This window comes from Pinus tabuliformis, chromosome 4_1 (genome assembly GCF_031772625.1).
Source record: "Pinus tabuliformis cultivar Carrire ecotype Pingquan chromosome 4_1, CPIR1, whole genome shotgun sequence".
In the NCBI taxonomy this organism is placed as follows: domain Eukaryota; kingdom Viridiplantae; phylum Streptophyta; class Pinopsida; order Pinales; family Pinaceae; genus Pinus; species Pinus tabuliformis.
The window spans coordinates 973,319,736-973,342,610 of NC_142303.1; the positions used below are offsets into that span (position 1 = coordinate 973,319,736).

The 22,875-nt window shown below is 38.8% G+C and overlaps 1 protein-coding gene across 3 annotated transcripts in view; it reads right to left on the reverse strand.

Moving 5' to 3' along the window:
* LOC149179381 (uncharacterized) overlaps positions 1-22,875 on the reverse strand; it is a 316,696-nt gene that overhangs the window by 256,551 nt on the left and 37,270 nt on the right. For all 3 annotated transcript variants that reach the window (XM_089420631.1, XM_089420632.1, XM_089420630.1), the window contains exon 2: positions 18,099-18,160. In XM_089420631.1, coding sequence (XP_089276757.1) covers positions 18,099-18,160 — 62 coding nt within the window. The remainder of the gene's footprint in view (positions 1-18,098; positions 18,161-22,875) is intronic.

The following is a 22,875-nucleotide window of genomic DNA, read 5'->3' on the forward strand; positions in this document are numbered from 1 at the left end:
TGCACCTAACATGGAGATCCCCTGTGAAAAATCGGTTACCCGATTCCTACTGCGGCAAACTAATAAATTTCTCCTAATTGTTAAACTACATGAACAAGTTACTTGCAGTTTTCTTCGGCAAACACTAAAATACATATGTTGTAGCCTACACAAAATAAAATACTACGGAAACTAAATACTACACTGGAGAGAAATAAACACGCACATATACACAGTTGTTTTTGGACAATGTCCCCAGAAAAACCCAACTCAGGAAAACCAGTGTAGCAGTTGAGGGTTTTAATATTATGCAGTAGTAATCTAAGTAAAAATTATTAGATGCCCAAACTGGCAATTGTGAAAATTCTATTACTACAGCAACTAATTTATTTTACCTACTTATTTTCCAATAAATTATTTACGAAAACCCTTCAGTAAATATTAAAATAAATTCTATTGCAAATATCACACCATAATACAGAAACAAATACATGCACAAGAATCAAACACATCAACACAAATATTTTTGGACAATTGTCCCCGGAAAAACCCAATGCAGGAAAACCGATGCAGCAGAGGAGGATTTTATTATTAAGCTTTTCTTGAGTACAACTAGGGTGCCAAACTAGCTCACCCAACAGAGACAAATCCTCTGGCACCTCCCCTAGGCTCAACGTTTGTCCAGCTAGCCTCTGCGCAGCTCCTAGACCCTCTGCGTCAGCATCTACCTCACTGCATCAGCCATTTGGCTTTCTCGTCACCCACGCAGGCCCTCCAATGATGGGCAATCCTGTTGCCTTTGCGTCTTCCTAAGTAGCTCTGCGTCTGCCTCTTTGAACTCTACGTTGGTCCTCCGGTACTATTCTTGCCTCTCTGTTATGTACTTGCTACCTCTTGCCACAATCTAGACCTCTAGTTCGAATTTCTTAGCAAGCCTTGCTCCAAAAATCGAATTGACTGGTATCCCTCAAGATATCTCCAACTAACCCTCAAGCCTTCTCTTATACTTTTCTTGTTAATGAATCAACGACCGAGATTAAGTCCCTAATCAATGGCTATGATTATAATAGACTTGATCTTCGTCTCTTAGAAGCTTCACATCCTTATCTTTATTAATACCCATTAATATTTTTATTTTCCTAAGTTTAGACTTAGGGACTCATTAAAAATATTAATTATTTTAATAACTCTTCATCCAGATGGAATTTTCCAAAATGATTTATGGGTCTTCGAGATCTCATGTGCTTTAGCCTCTCCACCAAGTTTCATGGCTAGAGCACATCCGATGCTACCCCGAATCAACAGCAATCTGATACATAGAAATATTGACAAGGAGATAGTGAGAAAAAATTCACATTGCCTGGCGATCCGAATATGATCCAGGCTCTAGATGACAAGCCCAATGTTGGCTTTGCGCAGCCTCTGCGTCAACCTCTCTAGGGTCTGTGTCACCTCCTCCTCTGATCTCCTGATGTCTGGAACTTCGCTCCTATGGCCCTTTGGTCTCACACCCCGGCTTCTGGCTCAAGAATTCAACTTCCCAGCTAAATCTCAGACTCTCTGAAGCTCTGCGCTGCCTCTGTGTGACATTGCGCTACCTCTCTGAACCTCTCTCTATCTTTTCTGCCTTGCAATCCTTGGATCTGGAAAACTTTCCTCCGGTCTACTATCCCTATCCCTCTCTCACTGCTTCGACTTTGCTAAGTCACTTGCGGCAACTCACAGCTGCTACTCAGGAAATCGACTTCCCAGCAAAATCAAGATGCATAAGTATGTTCTCCAAGTGCCCATCGAACTCCTTATAATCTCTCGTTGGAGCACCAATGGCCAAGATTAAAACATAGTCAAGGGCTAAGATTATCTGGGAATTGATCCTCGTCTTCTTCTATAAGAGTCACACTTGATTTAATTAATACCCTTTAATTAACCAGATTTCCTAAGTTTAGACTTAGGGAACCATTTAAAAAAGTTAATTATTTTAATTAAACAATCTCTAGGTGGAATTATCCCAAACGATTTACGGGTATTGGAAAAGGCATGTGTCTTAGTCTCTCTACAAAGTTTCAAGGCTAGAGCACATCCGATGCTAAAGAAATCAACACTCCCTCTTAGCGAGGAATGTGTTCAAGTGCTGAAGCATCACTCTGTCTTTGCACCATCTCCTGTTGCACTGCTGATGTCTAGCTCTACTGCCCACCAACTACTGCGCAACTTTGATATGAGTTGCATTTGTGCTGTCGCTGACCCTGCTGAACTGTTGCCAACGCTGCATCTGCACTGTAACCCTCTCTCCATCTGTTGTTGCTGCAACTGCAACATCTGCAACGGAAAAGCATCCAAAATACTGAAACAATTATGTTCAGTATGATGCATCTGACGTCCGACTTCTGACCGTTGCTAGCCTCTGCGTTCACTACAGCCTCTGCTCTGCTACTGACTCTGCTCAGTGCCAACTGCACTGTTGTCAACTATGCTCTGCACTACTCAGAATCTGACTGCTACTAGCTACTGCATTTATCACTCTGGCACCTGACTGCACCAACTGACACTGGTCCATCCTACTACTACTGACTATGGGCTCCCGTAGCAAGGTCTTGATCCAAGAGGTGGACTCCTCAAGGATCATGCCCATCCTGTAGCTCTCTGAGGCTACAACTCCAGATCACCCCACCTCACCCCTGGAGGCATCTTGACAATCATGGCAAACTCTTCCTCCAATCTGGAGGATAGTCTGCCGATGTCTGTGGATGCGGCTTGTTGATCCTGCTTCTCCTCCTTGTCCTTCTTTCTGAGAGGACACTGAGTGTTGTAGTGGCCCAGCTCGCCACACCTAAAGCACTTGATCTTCGAAATATCCTTCTTTCTTCTGCGTTGCTCTTGTTGCCCCTTTGATGCAAGGGTCACGTCCTCCTCTTCCTTAACTGCTTTCGCCCCACTGCTGTTACTGCCTCTAATGGTGGCCTTCACCAGATCATGCCTCATTTCCTCCTGCTGCATATCAGCCCATACACATTCCCAATCTGGCAGTTTTTCTCTGCCCAGGATGCTCTGGACGAAAACTTGCCAATCTTCTAAAATGTTATTCAATGCTAATCATACAAACTCTGAGGACTGGGATGCTGTCCCTACTGAAGCCAGTTGGTCCCGGACATCTTGAAGCCTCGTAAGGAAGGGGTCTACTCGCTCCCCTTTTTGCATCCTCGTGCATCTCAGCTTCTCCTCTAAGTACATCTTTCATTGCTCGGAAGATCCTTCGTATAACGTAGCTAAGGCTTCCCACATCTGTTGGGCAATATCCTTGTCGACCATATGGGATACTACATGATCTCGAACTCCGTCGAGAATGATTCTCTTAGTCTTCGCCATCTCATCCTTGTACTTCTTGAGCAGAACTGCATCGGCAGGCATAGCTACCACACTAACGACATACGTCTTGAGATCACGCAAATCTAGAAGGCAGGAAAGCCTCGCCTTCTAGATCACATAGTTGGAGGTTCCGTCCAACCGATCTTGATCTTTCAACCCAGCTGATGCCATCTCTCCTGAAAAAGTCAAATTGCTTCCTCTTCTCCTCTGCGCAGCTGCTACCCGGCTATTCACACTCCCTTCAGGAGTGAGAAATCTCGCACACAACTACTGCTGCTCTGCTTGGAAAATTTGAACTTCTTGGCTAGAAGTCCTCTGAGGAAGAAATTCCCTCAATATGTGTTATTCTCTCCTTCTGACGTTATTTTGCCAGCAACTGCTGCAAAATAACTGCATCCCAGCTAATGAAGATCTGCTCTACAAGGAGATTGCGCTGCTCCCTTCTGCCTCTAGAAAGCTTCGATCTAGAGAATCGAATTTCTCTATCAACTCACTCAGATAAATCGATCTCCCTCAAAACTTCGACCTCCTTGGCCCAAGGACTGCGCTGCCTCTGGGATTTCGAACTGTTGCCAAGACAAGATTTCAGACCTCCTTTTTCCTTTCTTTTTTGAGCTCTCCTAGAGTCCTACTCATGATTTGTGCTCTGATACCATGTGAAAAATCGGTTACTCAATTCCTACTGCAACAAACTGATAATATTTCTCCTACTTGTTAAATTACTTGAACAAGTTACTAGCAGTTTTCTACGGCAAACACTGAAATACATACATTGCAGCCTACACAAAATAAAACACTGTGAAAACTAAATACTACACTAGAGAGAAATAAACACACACATTAATTATCCTCGCTGATTATTCATTTTATTAATTTTCTTATTAATATCGAATTAATCACACTGCATATTCCTCACAAAATAAAACTAACGTTGTAGAAATAAAAAAACACTGGAAACTGAGAAATGCTAGCACACACACAAAAATTATGACATTGTTATTTTTGGACAAATGTCCCCGGAAAAACCCAATGAGGGAAAATCGTTGCAGCAATGAGGGTTTTTACTATTATGCAGTAACAAAAATTCTAAGTACAATAAAAATGTCGCCAAATTGGCGATTCTATCTGAGAGAAATACTGGCAAAAATATCTGAGGGAATTTTACCCTCGCTCCAAGCAATCTCGGCTCAGTCTAACCTCTGAAAAGCAAGTCATCCAAACCCTCGGCGTCACCTCAGCGTAGACCCTCACACGCTTGACCCAAAACTGATGCTAATCAAGCCATCCTACCTGTCGTTGACTGGGAAAATGTCTCTCTCACACTAGAAAATCCTCCTAACCTCTAGAAACTGAAATGACCTTACCTTTAGTCAAATCGAACTGCCCATTTCTTGAGGCTCCGCGCAGCCCCTGTGCTGCCTCTTGGAGATAAATTTCGACCTCCTCTCTCTGACTCTCCAGAACTGGAAATGTGAAAATTTCAAAATAGAAATCCTACTGCAGTGATAATATTATTTCTTCTACTTATTAATTCAGAAATAAGTTATTCACTGTGTTCTTATGGTGAATATCAAAATAAATTCTACTGCAGACTTCACAAATAAAATTCTGAAAGCGAATGCAATAACAACACAAGAATAACCACAATGACACAGTTATTTTTGGACAATCGTCCTCGGAAAAACCCAATGTGGGAAAATCGGTGCAGCAAATGAGGGTTTCTTTATTATTCTTCAGCAAAAATCTCTTGTACAATATACAACCAACAAAACAGAAGTGAGAAACTTTACAGATGCTTCCTGACAAATCTTTGATCCAGGAGAAGTGCTTCTCAACCCTTTGAATCCCTCTACGTCTTCCTACATCACTTTTCCTCACACTGGCCCAACGTCAAACTGCTCACGCAGTCCCAGCGTCAACCTGCCCTGCGTTGGCTCTCCCTGCTCTGCGTTTTATTGTCTTGTCATCCCAACTGATGTTGATGCCCTCTCTCTCTTGTCTTGTCATCCCAACTGATGTTGATGCCCTCTGATTCGATTTTCTCTTGTTGAACTTCAACCAGTGAAAAAATAGATCTTACTCGAGTAAATGAGTATCTGCCTCTGGTGTGTTCTCCAAGTGCCCATCAAGCCTCCTCTTATAATTCTCTCTTTGATCAATCAACGACTGAAATTAGATTCTAATCAATGGCTAGGATCATATTGACTTGATATCCGCCTTCTTCTAGAAGTTTCACCCACAGTTTAGATTAATACCCATTAATTATTTTAATTTCCTAAGTTTAGACTTAGAGTCCTGTTGACCACTAGAGTGGCACTTGATGATTATATGAAGACTCCATGCCTAAGGATGATCCAGAGGACACTTGTACCATCAGATATCATCAGTCAACAGAGTTTTTTAACGCTACTTCTATTTTCTCATCATCTTTCTTGTACCCAGATTCCACACCCTACGGGGAATTGTAATTAGTGATACTAGTAATGATCAGGTTTGAGTTTGTAACAGGCCTAGAATGTTGGGACTCAATCAGCAAACAAGTACACCTAGAGTTTTTTTTTATCTGGTAAATTATCCCTTCTTTTTCAGAGGCGGATAATTTTCTGGGTTTTTCACCCACTTTTTACCCCCAAAGCCGGGGTGACGGTTTGAAGGTTGAGCCCCTAACACAAGTGTCTAGAGACGATGTATATTACCATACTTGATTACACAAAAAAAATCGTGGAATTTGGTTAGGTCTAGGTAGTCATTTTTTAATTTTTTAGATTTCCTTCATGTCAAAATTTGCAAATAAAATTGTACTTGTAATGTAATAAGTGGTGTTTAGAGAAGTTGTATGGAGTATGAGTAATGAATTTACACCTCTCACCCTCAACTACTATGACACACTTTGATGGGTTAGTAATGTGTTTTGAACCCTCAAAACCCACTTTTCCTAAGTTTAGTGGAAAATCTGGCAATTAATTAAGCCAAAAATTAAATAAATGGAAAAAAAAATAAATATCCACACATACTAAATGTTGTGGAAATGAGGTCGAAAATTATGGGGGAGTTAAAGTGAAGTCCCAAGGTGATGTGGACTCCTAAAATCAAAGAAATGGCGTGCTCAAATAAAATCGAATTTATGGCATTAAAAGAAAAACTTGCTTACTTGGAAATTCGAATTTGTAAAGTTAATGCACATTTGGGAGGATTTGGGAGAATATTTGGGGGAGATTTTTGTGGGAAATTGTCCTCACATGGGTTACCACCCATATACACTTGTCTCTCTATCATAAAATTCGAATTTGACACACAAGGGAAGAAGAAAATGATGTCCACTTGCCAGAATTCGATTTTTGCAGTTGGCATTGGAGCTCCATTCAACAAATTCGAATTTCTCTTTGGGATTGTCATCTCATGCCACTTGTTTAATCACTTCTACATTGGGATTGGCTCCAGTGTCATTTGTCATTGTCATTCTTCATTGGGATTTTCTCCCAACTCTCTATATAATAGAGTTGTGGGCTCTCACATTGTATAATGTAATACGAGCTATTGTGCTTAAGGAGACTCTGTGGGATTGTATTCACTACTTGCAATATAATACAACAGTGTTTGGGGTAAAGCGTGATGGTGTTTTTCTCCTTGCATCTGTGGTAAATTCTTAACTTCTTATTATGCCTCTATTTATTTCTTCATGTCATTATTTCTTTCATGCTTGTTTCAAGTTATGTTAGTATGCAGCTATCTCATATTAGCATAAGAATTAATTATTTGCTTTATGAAAAAAAAAAATCTAGTGGATAATAGATGTATCTCTAGGAATTCTTTCCACTGCACTTATTTAATCTCATGTCGATTTAATGATTTGTGTTGAAGTTTTGTAGATGAATCATTATTTGGTCAAGTTTTTCAAGCGTGGGGGGAAATTCTCAGAGGAATCAACTCACTCTTGAAAAATATTCAAGGAGAACCCGCATGTTTTGAATTCCAAAGTCTCATCTATATCTTATTTGTGTCTTGCAAGGATTCTTTCAAGTTTCTTAAAGCTTTTATTTCTTGCATCAAAATATCAAACTTGGAAAAAATTATTTTTTACGTATTGTACTTCATTTATCAATATCTGGCTATTTCAAAGAGCTAAGTCATGGCTAGTCAAAGAGGAGAGTTTTCTCATACTCTTTGGCCTAGCCTCTTATAGATTATTTTTGTAACATACTCTGTTGTTATCTTGGTCTAACATTTGAGTTATTTTTGTATCCTTTTGAGCAAGATAGTTTCCATGCTCTTATTTGTAGACTTATTCATCTTGAAAGCATTTATAATATCTTCTACTAACAATTTAGTGTTTCACTTTTCAGGTTTATTTTGGCTTTCCATTTGAAAGCATTTCACTTCAATTTAAGCAAAATGCAATTTCATTTCTTAAAGAGCAAATACTTGGAAGACACTCGTTGTTTATGTATTTGATGCTTATCTTATGATGGTTATTGCTCATATCAATTTTTTGCTTATAAATCTTAAAGAGATAATCTATTTAACTCTAAAATTCTCCTAGAAACTCACATCCTTTTTAAATTAACTTTTCATTAGGGACTATCCCCCTTAGCTAACCTAGGAGATAGCTCAAACGGAGTGAGTCGGGATTAGTGTGACAACCCCTTCTCTGAGTTCCCTGCCACCAACCACACCTTATGGGATTGAAGGCTTTTCTCACTGACTTGTAGGTAAGTGTAGGCAGCAAGGTCAACATCTTTGGCGCCGTTGTCGGGGACAAGTCTTCTTGTACCTGAGAAATACAACTAACTTTTGGTTTTTGCATGTTGGATTTTAGAGTTAGATTCTTGTTCAAGTGGCAACTCCACTTATTTCATTTTCTGCAAGGATTTCTGCTTGAAGCTTGCTTCTTGTAGATTTCTTGCTAATCTTGGACAAGAGCCTCTCTCTGGTATCCATTTGCTTTTGCAGGGTCAAGTGAGCATGACATCATGAATGATTTGTTCCCCCTTGTGATTTTACTAACATTTCAAGATATCTGAATTTCATTCAGGATGAAGCCATTGAGGCTATTGAAGAGTTGCTTAGTTTTCTAGGTGACAATGCCATCAATACTGAAACTCACCTTAGGAATTTCCACCTTTGTGTGAGCAAATGGTGCCATGATATTAAACATGAGGATGTTAAAATGAGACTTTTCATCTTTTCATTAGATGAAAATGTAATGGATTGGTTCATAGAATTACCTGCTAACAGTTTTGATTCTCTAGAATCAATCATTGTCGCCTTTGAAGAAAAATATGGAGATGAAAGAAAGATCAAAGCGAAAGCAAATGAGAATGATAAGGATCTCATCAAGGGGTTGAATCAAATGATTAAGGATATGCAACTCAACCAAGTTCAACCCATTAAGACCATTGAGGTAAATCATGCACAAGCAATAAAGGCCATGGAAGTCAATCATTCTAATCAGATGACCTCTATTCAAAACAGGTTGCTCGCCATGGAAGAAAAACAAGTGCAATTAATCAACACTATGGAAACAAATCATGCCAAGGAAGTAAGCGTTATGAAGGCTAATCGGGTCACTTTTAAGAATAGTTTGGATGAAATGGAAAGATTACAGTTACAAAAATTCCAACTTATGTTAAATGACAAATGGGAAAAGAACAAAGAAACATATCATAAACCTCCCAATCCACTGAAGCAATCTTCATTTCATTATGAGGAGGTCATTTACTCCATTGAAAAATGGCTAATTGATGGAGACCTGGATAGCAAGGAAACTGAGGGGAGTCAGGTTTATACTTATGAGATTGATCCATCACCCATGTCAGAGCAGAAGCAATATAGACAAAGGCAGGTCAAGGAAGTCTTGGATACTTCGAATTTTCCATCAGAGCATCTTCAAGATGGGGCAAAAAGGTTTACTTTGATCACAGCAATATCAACATCACAATTTGTTAAGAAGAAAAGAAAAAAGCGGAAAGGATTTGGTAAATCTGATGACCATGTACAACACAGTGTTGGGACAGATCAAAGTCCTAAGATATTTAGAATTGGAAAGGGCACATCAGAAAAACCACCCATGGATTTGCCCGAAAGTAAGCAGGTTCTCAGCACAAACTTCATTGAGGACATCTGATGCCATGGGGCATCTTTTTGTATCATATTTCTAACCTTATCCCTTGTCATTTTTGTTTAATTAGTTTTATTTCATGAATAAATTGTCATTTATGCTCTTAGAATAAATTTCCATTTCTTCATTTCTGTACTTTATTTCATTTGATGATATTTTGAATGGACACTGCTGATATATGTCTTTTGTCGGTTGATGCAGATTCCAAGTTCTTGCACACTATCACTTCATATCTAGCATGCATCCCCATATGGAGCCAAATGTTGACCACTGGAGTGGCACTTGATGATTATATGAAGACTCCATGCCCAAGGATGATCCAGAGGACACTTGTACCATCAGATATCATCAATCAACAGAGTTTTTTAACTCTACTTCTATTTTCTCATCATTTTTCTTGTACCCAGATTCCACACCCTACGGGGAATTGTAATTAGTGATACTAGTAATGATCAGTTTTGAGTCTGTACCAGCCCTAGGATGTTGGGACTCGATCAGAAAACGAGTACACCTTGGAGTGTTTTTTTTTATCTCGTTAATTATCCCTTCTTTTTCAGAGGCGGATAATTTTCTAGGTTTTTTCACTCACTTTTTACCCCAAAGCCGGGGTGACGCTTTGAATGTTGAGCCCCTAACACATCTTAGTGTCTAAAGTCAATGTATATTACCATACTAGATCACACAAAAAAATTCGTGGATTTTGGTTAGGTCTAGGTAGTCATTTTTTATTTTTTTTAATTTCTCGCAGGTCAAAAATTGCAAATAAAATTGTACTTGTAATGTAATAAGTGATGTCTAGAGAAGTTGTATGGGGCATGAGTAATGAAATTTACACCTCTCACCCTCAAATTTCTACTATGACACACTTTGATGGGTTAATAATGTGTTTTGAACCCTCAAAACCCACTTTTCCTAAGTTTAATGGGAAATTTGACAATTAATTAAGCTAGAAATTAAATAAATGGAGAAAAATAAATATCCACACATGCCAAATGTTGTGAAAATGAAGTGGAAAATTATGGGGGAGTTAAAGTGAAGTCTCAGGGTGATGTGGACTTCTAAAATCAAGGGAATGACATGTCCTCAAATAAAATCAAATTTCTGACATTAAAGAAAATAGTTGCTTACTTGGAAATTCGAATTTGTGAAGTTAATGCACATCTGGGAGGATTTGAGAGAATATTTGGTGGAGATTTTTGTGGGAAATTGTCCCCACATGGGTTACCACCCATATATACTCGTCATTCTATCATAAAGTTCGAATTTGACACATAGGGGAAGAAGAAAATGATGTCCACTTGCTAGAATTCGATTTTTACATTTCGCATTGGAGCTCCATTCAACAAATTCAAATTTCTCTTTGGGATTGTCACCTCATGCCACTTGTTTAATCACTTCTACATTGGAATTGGCTCCAATGCCATTTGTCATTGTCATTCTTCATTGGGATTTTCTCCCAACTCTCTATATAATAAAGCCATGGGCTCTCACATTGTATCATGTAATACGAGCTATTGTGCTTGAGGAGATTCTTCGGGATTGTATTCACTACTTGTAATATAATACAACAGTCTTTGGGGTAAAGCGTGATGGTGTTCTTCTCCTTGCATGTGTGGTACATTCTTGACTTGTTATGTTTCTATTTATTTCCTCGTGTCATTATACCTTTCATGCTTGTTTCAAGTTATGTTGTTAGTATGCAGCTATCTCATATTAGCATAAGAATTAATTATTTGTTTTATGAAAAGAAATCTTCTAGTAGACAATAGATGTATCTCTAGGAATTCTTTCCACTGCACTTATTTAATTTCATGTCGATTTAATGATTTGTGGTGAAGTTTTGTAGATGAATCATTATTTGGTCAAGTTTTTCAAGCGTGGGGGGAAATTCTCAGAGGAATCAACCCATTCTTGAAAAATATTCAAGGAGAACCCGCATGTTTTGAATTCCAAAGTCTCATCTATATCTTATTTGTGTCTTGCAGGGATTCTTTCAAGTTTCTTAAAGCTTTTATTTCTTGCGTCAAAATAACAAACTTGGAAAAAAATATTTTTTACGTATTGTAATTCATTTATCAATATCTTGTTATTTCAAAGAGCTAAGTCATGGCTAGTCAAAGAGGAGAGTTTTCTCATACTCTTTGGCCTAGCCTCTTATAGATTATTTTTGTAACATACTCTGTTGTTATCTTGGTCTAACATTTGAGTTATTTTTGTATCCTTTTGAGCAAGATAGTTTCCATGCTCTTATTTGTAGACTTATTCATCTTGAAAGCATTTATAATATCTTCTACTAACAATTTAGTGTGTTTCACTTTTCAGGTTTATTTTGGCTTTCCATTTGAAAGCATTTCACTTCAATTTAAGCAAAATACAATTTCATTTCTTAAAAAGCAAATACTTGGAAGCCACTGGTTGTTTATGTATTTGATGCTTATCTTATGATGGTTATTGCTCATATCAATTTTTTGCTTATAAATCTTAAAGAGATAATCTATTTAACTCTAAAATTCTCCTAGAAACTCACATCCTTTTTAAATTAACTTTTCATTAGGGACCACCCCCTTAGCTAACCAAGGAGATAGCTCAAACGGAGAGAGTCGGGATTAGTATGACAACCCTTTCTCTGAGTTCCCTGCCACCAACCACACCTTATGGGGTTGAAGGCTTTTCTCACTGACTCGTAGGTAGGTGTAGGCGACAGGGTCAACAGATCCCATTAAAAATAATTAATTATTTTAATAAAACTGTCTCTGGGTGGAATATCCCAAAACGATTTTTGGGTATTGGAGAATGCATGTGTCTAAGCCTCCCTGCAAATTTTGAGACTTAGAGCATATCCGATGCTACTAGAAATAAACACTCCCTCTTAGTGAGGAATGTGCTCTAGCAATGCAACCTGCTAAAGCATCACTCTGTTCTGTAACATCTCCCTCTGCGTTGCTGATGTCTGACATGTTGTCCACCAACCTCTGTGCAAATGTTGCATCTGTACTATTGTTGACCCTGCCACTGTCAACACTGCATCCGTACTGCAACTCCCTCTGAATTTTTGCATTTGTGTTGTTGCTGGCACTGCCAACTATCCCTGCACTGCAAACTACTGCTGCTACTGAAACAGATTTTCTACCATACCCATCTGCTCTCTGAACTGAGTGAACTTAGCTCTTCCAAGAGCCTTTGTGAGTATATCGGCTACCTACTCTCCTGTGGGGACATACTGTAGCTATACTACCCCACGCTGAACACAGTCTCCAATAAAGGGACATCTGATATCTATGTTTTTCGACCGATCATGAAATATTGGATTCTCAAAGAATTTGATACAACTCTGATTATCACAATGAACCATGGTCGCTTCCATCCTTTTTCTAAACAAGCTCACAAGCAATTTTCTGAGCCATATAGCTTCGCACATGGTTGTGCTGGCTTCCATATATTCTTCTTTTGTTGAGCTTAGAGCTACCAATTTTTGCTTCCTGCTGCACCAAGATATCATCCCTGATCCAACACTGAAGCAGTACCCTGAAGTACTTTTCCGGTCTACTGAACGTCCTGCCCAATCTGCATCTGTGAACCCATTCAATTTGACGTCCTCTCCTCGGGAGTATTTCAACCCATATCTGACTGTTCCACGCACATACCTAAGAATGTGTCTAGCTATTGCCCAATGCACCCTTTTTGGTTCCACCATGAACTGACTAAGAGTGTTGACAGCAAAGCAAATGTCTGGCCTAGTGTTGACCAAATACATGAGTGACCCAATGAGCTTCTTGTACAAGGTGGGGTCTACTTCCTTGTCTCCTGAAGCATCTATTTCTTCTAGTTGGTGATCATGGGAGTAGCCATGGGTCGACAATCTTGCATTCTGAATCTCTTCACAATTTCCGTAGCATATCTTCCTTGTCCAAGGAAGATCTCCCCATTCTTCTGCAAACTTCCAACCCTAGAAAATAATGCATCAACCCCATGTCCTTCAAGTCGAATTTCAGCTTCAAGATTCTTCTTGCAATCTTGTGTGAGCTCGAATGACCCAGTTAGGAATAAGTCATCTACATATAATACTGGAATAAGTGGCTCATTCTCTACCATCAAATCGTAGAGATTGGGATCAGCATCACTCTTGACAAATCCCAACTGTTGTAAGTAACTACCAATCTAACCATACCATGCTCTGGGTGCCTGCTTGAGCCCATACAGGGCTTTCTTTAATCTGCAAACATGAGTTCTCTTCTCATGAGTTTCGAAGCCTTCGGGTTGTTCTATATACACCTCCTCTTCTATCACCTCATTTAAGAATGTTGTCTTGACATCCATCTGGTGAATCTCCCATCCCATTTGAGCTGCTAGGGATATAACAGATCTGATAGAGGTGTATCGGGCAACGAGGGCAAAGGTCTCTTCATAGTCTATTCCTTCTTTCTGAGCATACCCCTTTGCCACGAACCTTGCATTGTACTTCTCTATACTGCCATCTGCAGCATCCTTGATCTTGTAGATCTATCATGATCCTACAGCTGATCTAGGTACTACTTCCCAGACATCATTCGTCATGATAAAATTGTATTCCTCTACCATGGCATCCACCCATACTTGTTGTTGAACAGCGTCCTGAAAGCTAGAGGGTTCTTCAACCTGAGCTACCAATGCGTGGTATCTGTCAGGTTGTTTACACTGCCTTTTCTCGGTTCTAGGAGCTCCAACAAACTCCTCTGTGTCCCTCAGTGTCTGTCGTACTTGTCTGTTAGTTCTACCACTAGTGTTGGGAGGCTCAACCAACTCCTCCTCCTAATCCTGTCGTTCCATCTGCTAAGAACTATCTGCATTTCCTCCTTCTGAGGAGATATGGGTACTGGTCACTATACTCAATCTAGGTGTTTGTCCTCCCGCATGTTCTCCTTGCTGCCCCTGCTTCTCCTGGACTAATGGAACATCTCCTGACTGATCTTTTGCAGGCATCTCACGAGATTTCCTGAAAGCTCTGTCCTCCATGAACTTTGCATCCCGTCTCACTACAATCTTCCTGCTGCTAGGAATGTAGATTCTATATGCCTTTGGGGTCTCGGAGTAGCCTACGAGATACCCTTTTTTAGCAGTCTGATCCAGTTTACTGCGCTTCTCGTCTGGAATGTGACGATAAGCCACACTTTCGAATATCCTGAGATGACTGACTTCCGGCTTCTTCCCTGTGAAGACCCCTTCAAGTGTTTTCTTCCCCAATGCTCTATGAGTTCTATTCTCGATATACATTTTTGGGTTGCAAGCTTCTGCCCATAGATATCTAGGTAGATCATGATCATACAACATAGCTTTGACTGCCCTAACAATAGTTCTATTTTTCTGTTCTGCTACTCCACTCTGCTCTAGATTATATGTTGTCCACTCTCTTTTGATGCCCTGTTTTGCGTAGAAATCTATGAAGTCTTTGTCCGTATATTCTCCACCATTATCTGAACGCAATACCTTTATCTTTTTCCCTGCCATATTTTCAACAAGAGCTTTAAACTCTCGAAAATGATCAAAGACCTCATCCTTGGTCTTTAAGAAATAGATCCAGGTTTTTCTGGAGTGATCATCAATAAAGGTGACAAAGTATTCGCCACCACTAAGAGCTCTTGCGGACATAAGACCACAGATATTTGAGTGTATCAATCCTAATACATATTTTTATCTATTGTTACTTCTAGAAAAAGCTACTTTACCATACTTTCCTAGTACACACCCTCTGCATAAGTCATCATGTTCACTACTAAGGACTGGTACTCTTGTAATAATCTCTCTGAGCATCCTCATTGCTCCATGGTGTAAATGCCCCATTCGCCTGTGCCATAATTCATTTCGTTCCTTTTCACCATCATAGTTGCTGCCTACCAATGCCATTGGAGACTCAAGCTGCAACCTATACAATTTGTTGCTTCGAGTTCCAATTTGTATTTTCTTCTTCCAGCTTGGATGCTTGAAGTATATTTTCTTTCCAATGAAGTATACATCGTATCCCTTATCCTATAACTGAGACACTGAAATCAGATTCATTCCTAATCCCGACACATGCAAAACATTGGTGGCTCAGATGTTGGTTCCTACTTCTGTCTGAAATGCTATGGTGCCCCTCCCTACTGGAGTACACTTTGTTTGATTTCCCATTGTAATATGGAAATCCATTTGTTCTTCTTGATAGCTCGAGAAATATTCTCATACTCCAGTCATATGAGTTGAACCCCGCTATCAATATACCAAACATTTGTTGACGCTGAACTTGCTAGGCAAGCGAATTCTTCTTCTAGTCTAGAAGCCAATTCTGAGTTACTTTGAGTGTCCATCTTTGTGTTGTTTTCTAACGCTATCCTACCCCAGCCACTGTCGTAGAATAAACTACGTCCTTTCCTGAAAACTATGCAATTCTCTGGGGTTTCGATTTTCTGCCCTTGCAGGAATATCTAACTCCCTCTGTTTCCTCAACGAGAGCTCTTCAGTCTGCACTCCTGCTTAACCTTGCTCTGATACCATGTGAAAATTTCAAAATAGAAATCCTACTGCAGTGATAATATTATTTCTTCTACTTATTAATTCAGAAATAAGTTATTCACAATGTTCTTACGGTGAATATCAAAATAAATTCTACTGCAGACTTCACAAATAAAATTCTGAAAGCGAATGCAATAACAACACAAGAATAACCACAATGACAGTTATTTTTGGACAATCGTCCCCAAAAAAACCCAATGTGGGAAAACCGGTGCAGCAAATGAGAGTTTCTTTATTATTCTTCAGCAAAAATCTCTTGTACAATATACAACCAATAGAACAGAAGTGAGAAACTTTACAAACGCTTCCAGACATATCTCTGATCTAGGAGAAGTGCTTCTCAGCCCCTTGAATCCCTCTGCGTCTCCCTGTGTCACTTTTCCTCATGTTGGCCCAGCATCAAACTGCTCACGCAATCCTAGCGTCAACCTGCCCTATGCTGCCTCTTTTTGCATCACACTTATGTGCTAGCTCTCCCTGCTCTGTGTCTTCTTGCCTTGTACTCCCGACTGATGTTGATGCCCTCTCTCTCTTTCTCACCTGCAACTCTCCCTCTAATTCGATTTTCTCTTGCCGAACTTCAACTAGTGATAAAATCGATCTTACTCGGGTAACTGAGTATCTGCCTCTGGTGTGATCTCCAAGTGCCCATCAAGCCTCCTCTTATAATTCTCTCGTTGATCAATCAACAGTCCATATTAGATTCTAATCAATGGCTAGGATCATATTGACTTGATCTCCGCCTTCTTCTAGAAGTTTCGCCCATAGTTTAGATTAATACCTATTAATTATTTTAATTTCCTAAGTTTAGACTTAGGGTCCCATTAAAAATAATTAATTATTTTAATAAAACTGTCTCTCGGTGGAATTTCCCAAAACGATTTCTAGGTATTGGAGAATGCATGTGTCTAATCCTCCCTACAAATTTTGAGACTTACAGCACATCCGATGCTACTATAAATCAACAGGAAACTCCTCCAAAATACTGTTATGTTGCCCCTCTGCCACCTGCTACTTGATCACTAGCTCGATCTCGCTGTTGAATCACCTGCTACTACAAAATTGAACTGCCATGATCGCAAAATATCTACTTTGGTGTATTCTCCATCTACCCATCGACCTCTTCTTAGAATCTCTAGTTGGGACTCCAACGGCCAAGATTAAAACTTAATCGATGGTTGAGATCATCTCCAAGTCGATCTGTGTGAGTTTCTAAAGAATTCTCACCTTTCTCAATTGATTGTTATTAATTAACCATTTTTCCTAAATTAGATTTAGGAAATTTTTAATTACGGTCAATTAATTTAATTGAACCATCTCTAGGTGGAATTTACAGAAACAATTTTTGAATTTTGGAGAACTCTTTTGTTTTAGCGTCTCCACAAAGTCTCGAGACTAGAACATCATCCGATGCTACAAAAACTCACACGTAAATGGTCTCCACTACCTATGATAGAAGAAACCATCCAAGGAATCACACCACACAATGCCCCTCCTCTACCACCTTCATGAGAAGCATGTCTAAACTCACCCTCATAGAAATTATTCATGAAGGATCTACACAAAAATTTGGTAATTTTTAACTTTATGTAGTAAAGGATATCTGGTTTGATCACCTGGACAGTAGCCATATAAGAACTCATGTTCCATCCCCAAATGCCCCTCTAACATTCCAAGGAACAAAGTCGTATTTCATGGGCACTCTTCATCAAGTCCCTACTTGAGGACTGCAAAATTATTGTCTATTATCAAAGTATCTGCAGCACAGTGTCTGAAGCGGAAGTTGGGGCATTAGTACCATTTTCTCTTGTAATTATGGTGATTATCAAAATTTAGATGACTTGACCCATGTTTAACAAGTATCATGCTGCAAAGTTGTAACAGCCTTGGTTGTCACTCAATGTCATCTAACAAGTTTGCAATAAAAACAACCAGTATTAGCATTGACTTCAACCCAAAATTCACAAAATCAACAAGCAGTGGTAGATATTACAACATCAAACAAGATTTGATTCAAAAGCCAAATATTAAAGCCAAGTGAACAAAATTATCTACTAAAGCTTGAGAATGTTAGAATAGTGCTAAAAGTAAGCAATACCATGATACTTACAACACAAGAGGCCCCCAATGGCCTAAATTCTTATCAATCCAGACCAGGAAGTCTTTTAACATCTGCAATATAAAAAGTAACTTAATTTAAACAAAAAGGTACAGTTTAAAAGCAAGATATTAGATATGGTAATAAAGAAAATGGATGGAAAAACAATAAGATTTTCAAAATAACACTTTCTCCTTTAACTCAGCAATGTGGCTATTAAAACAGCAAAATGAAATTGCTCAAGATAATAAAAGGTGTCTCCTAATTTGTCTAAAGAATGATAATGATGACCGTTATAGATACACGCAAGCCAAATGAACTAGCACACGAATGGTCAATATCCATGAACCAGCACATATCGTGATTATTTTACAATATACATTTGCTTCATTTTCACTTTGAAAATTGCCCAAACAACAATCGTGAATTTCTCATCAAAGCCCACTACCCACTTTGAAATCCAACGAATCAAATGTAGATTATGTTTGGTTCTTCCACCATAGGAACACAAAAGTTTTGAAAAGAACATAAGGATATCCACAACAGATACCATATACCATTTTAAGAGCTGCTTAAATACAACAAGGTAAATAAGCTACAAACTATTCAGTAGAAGTAATGTCTGGCATTCCTAAATTGATTTACTTGAGTGGCAAGGCTAACTAGAATCTATCACTACTATCCAAAGATGGACTATAACTCACAAATATCAAATATTTCAACTAAACCCCAATATGTCATTCGATAAATGAAAAGCTAAAAAATGCATCTTGAGTGACACTAAAATTAAGAACTGCATAACTCACAATTTGCAGAACAAGATAAAGATAACGGATGCTCTTAACGTAATTATTAGACTTCAAGAATTACAAAAATAATACTTATTTTAACTCTCAATTAATGGTTCGATTATTTCCATATTTTGTGGTCATTTTGGTACATTCTAGAACATAGAGAGCCAAAACATAAAATAAGTCACTTGCTCATTAGAAAAAACTGCAAACATCTTAAATTTTAACTATGCCTTTGGAAATGATATTCACCTACATGTGGGTAGGTGTCGATGGACGCCCAAGGGGTTAACTCAACTAGTTGTTACCAATGTTGTTGGGCATTTGGTTAGTTCCATGCCAACAAGTGCCTAGTTCAAATCCAGATGAGACAGACTAGTCTACTCTGACTGGTTTACTAGGGAGACCATCCACAAATGTGGGAAAGCATCCTTTGGGTTTCCCCATAAGGTTTTCCTTGGAAAAAAATAGGTGTCAATGATAATGATGTTTGGGTTAGTTCTAGGCAGATATCTTAAAACAATACATCATGGCATCTACTAGCACAATTTTTCAGGTTTCATTTAATATTACAGTTCACCACACACAAAAGCCTTAGCCATGTGAATCAAATATATCCTATCAAAGATCAACAAAATAAAGAAAACCAATATTAACAGGACCGGACCAATCATCAAAGTGTCAACCCCCAAAACCTGAACCAAACTGAAGCCAAAAGAAAAAACAGAAAAGAATTGGACCACAAAACCGATCTCCAAAAAACACATCAAATATTCAAATTTTGAAAAAAAAGCATATACATATGAATCCAAACCATTATGTACAAATATGCAAAGTTTCAGTATTGGTGCATATAACCAAAATAGTGCCAAGTGCAACACATCTTTGAACTAAAATACATCAACAAAAGACTCCAAATGGCCTCCAGACACTAAATAAGCATAGTACTAATGAATAGTCTAGAATCTACATTCCTATCATATGATAGAATAATCTAAATTCACATCCTATCATATGAATCTAAGCATAGTACTAATGAATAGTCTAGACTCTAGAATCTACATTTCTATCATATGATAGGATAATCTAAATTCGCATCCTATACATCCTCGACCTCAACATGACTAGACTCTACAATGGGATTTCAGCCTGATTACTTGGCCCTAAAGGTAGTGGTACCTGTCCAACCTTCGGATCCTCTAGCTATGGAAGTGGATCCAAGTCCATCCAAGAAACATCTTCATTGTTGAATGTTGGTGGCTGAGTCTCCACAACCCACTTTAATAAGGGAACCAAGTCATCCAATCCTATGCTGTCCAATTTAGGTGTCTTGTTCAACAACTGGTTGTGCCTCAACCTAAGGTTGTATTGAACACAATACCATATCATACAATTATTTTTTGTTCCAAACAGTTTCGCTTCTGGTGTGTCTACACTCAAAAACACTCATACAGTCACGCCGAACCTGGTCCTTCTACAACAGCTGTATGAACCTTCACCCTATGTGATTCAGACATTAGTCCCTCAGAATGTATGCTCTTATATCATGTTAATTTCTTACCATAGCAATCCAACAACTAATTCCTAGCAGATTTACGTCTACTGAATAAAAGCACAGTTAAGGTTTTAACAAAATATCCAGCTGCCAGCAGAAGCAATAAAATAACTGTTGGAATTTAGTAGCCATGGTTAGTATTTTCATCAAGAAATGAAAAGAAAAATTAAATTTGAATTTATGCCCCCACAATTGTCAAGTCGGCCTACCCAAGAGACACGTCTTTTCACATGGACGAATCAATTATCAACTATATATTGAGCCTATTTGCTCTTCTCCCGGACACAATTCAGAACTCATATCTGAGGAAGAAAGCTCGCTGATCTGAGACAAGAAAGAGGCATAAAAGCTCGCTGGTCTGAGGCTACTCTCTGTGGAAAAAGCTCGCTGGTTTGAGGCTACCTTCTGTGGAAAAAGCTCGCTGGTCTGAGGCTACTCTCTGTGGAAAAAGCTCGCTGGTCTGAGGCTACTCTCTGTGGAAAAAGCTTGCTGGTCTGAGGTATACTCTCTCTCGAATATATGTGAAGCTCTGAGGCAGACTCCTGTGGAATATATGTGAAGCTCTAAGGCACATAGTTCTGTGATATATGTGAAGGTCTGTGATTCATCTGAGGCTCATCATCTCCGTGACAAGCGCGAAGGTCTGCTGCTCTTTGTGATCTGAATATGACCTTGTTGCAGACTTTCTTGAAGGTCACATTTGTGACATTTTTTGTTTTGGCATTTTGGAGGGATGGCTTGATGCCTATGGAAGTTCACCTTGCTGGTTAGTTTCTGATTATGTCTTGATGTATTGACTGGAATATTCTGATGTACAAATCGATGAACTGAACTCTCTCCCTCATAAGAAAAGATTTGATCGGTTTTCCCCTTGTGGGTTTTGCCCTGGCCACTGGCCTAATTTCTGGTGTCTCGTTTCATTGTTTACTGTGATCTCTATTGCTCTATTGAATAAATTAATGGTTGAAAATTTTCATGTATAACTTCTTAATGAATGGAATGTGCTAAAGAAGTCTAATTGTATCATTGGAAGTAGTGATCAGTTTGAAAAATTGCACTAGTCTTGATTGAACTAGAAAATCAACAATAACCAACCTCACATATGCACACACAAAAATCTACCCAAACAACAGCTCTTCATTTAATTAATCAAAACTTACTTGGGCTCCTTTACTAGGAAAAATGGCCCAAACTGAGATCTAATCCAGCTGATCAAGCCCTAGACTTGGCTGATCTGGATCTAACTGCTGCCCCCTTTGCACCTTCCTTGGACCCAGCGTACTTTAGAAGAATTCCTTCTCCACCCACCACTAAGATGTGTCTCTCAATGCCTTGTGCCCCTGTGTGTTGTGTCTTCTCCCTTGGCCTAGCTCTTCTTTTATAAACTTGAGTTATGGCCAAATCCACAACCATAATCTCCAAAGTGGTTGACAGCTAAGATTAGATCTTGCCTCACTTGAGATCAATGGTTGAGATTCATCTAATTCATTAATGCAGATAACCTTTGCATTATTATTAGATTAGATTAAAATCACTTTATCTCATTAAAGAACTACTTTAATGATTAATGGGTCCATTAGGCGACTTCTACACACCGACACTTAGGCTTATGCAGAACTAATTGCGGGAGCTACAAATATCAACAAATTCTTGGGGTTGGTCAAGGAAAACTTTTGGGTCACATTGTTTCAAAAGATGGAGTTAGAGTAGATCCAAAAAGGATAGAGGCTATTCAAAGCATTGAACTGCTGAGGTCAAAGAAGGAATTGCAATCATTTTTCAAAACAGTGAATTTTATAAGTAGGTTCATTCCAAATATAGCAAAAATTATCAAACCCCTTAACAGATTATTAAAAAAGGATGCAATTTTCAAATGGGATGATGAAGGCGATGCATAATTTAACCAAATTAAAGAAGCCATCATGAATGCTCTAGCATTGGTAAGCCTAGATTTTTCTAAAGAGTTTTTAATGTTTTCATTTGCTTCTAACGACACTATTACAAGTGTGTTGCTCCAAAAGAATGTTGGAATTTCTAAGTCTAACCCGTTAGAAACCCTTCATGTACTTTTTGACTTATTCCTACCTACTTGTTGTGTTAATTAACAAGTTATTTACCATGTAAAAATTGGAAATAAATACAAGTACATGCTCAACACATTACATATCATCAACTGAAAGAAACAGAAACAAGCACACAAGTGACACCGTTGTTTTGGACTAATGTCCTCGGAAAAACCCAATGCAGGAAAACTGGTGCAACTATCTAAGGGTTTGATTTATAAAACAATTTCATAATACAATCTGGGTGCCAAATCCGGCTCACCCAACAAAAAAAAATCTCAGTAGTACCTCTCTACTCGGAAGCAGATATTTCGGCTGAAACCTCGGATAAACATTCCGGCAGCTCCACAGCTCCATTCTGCCCCACGAAACCCCAGCGT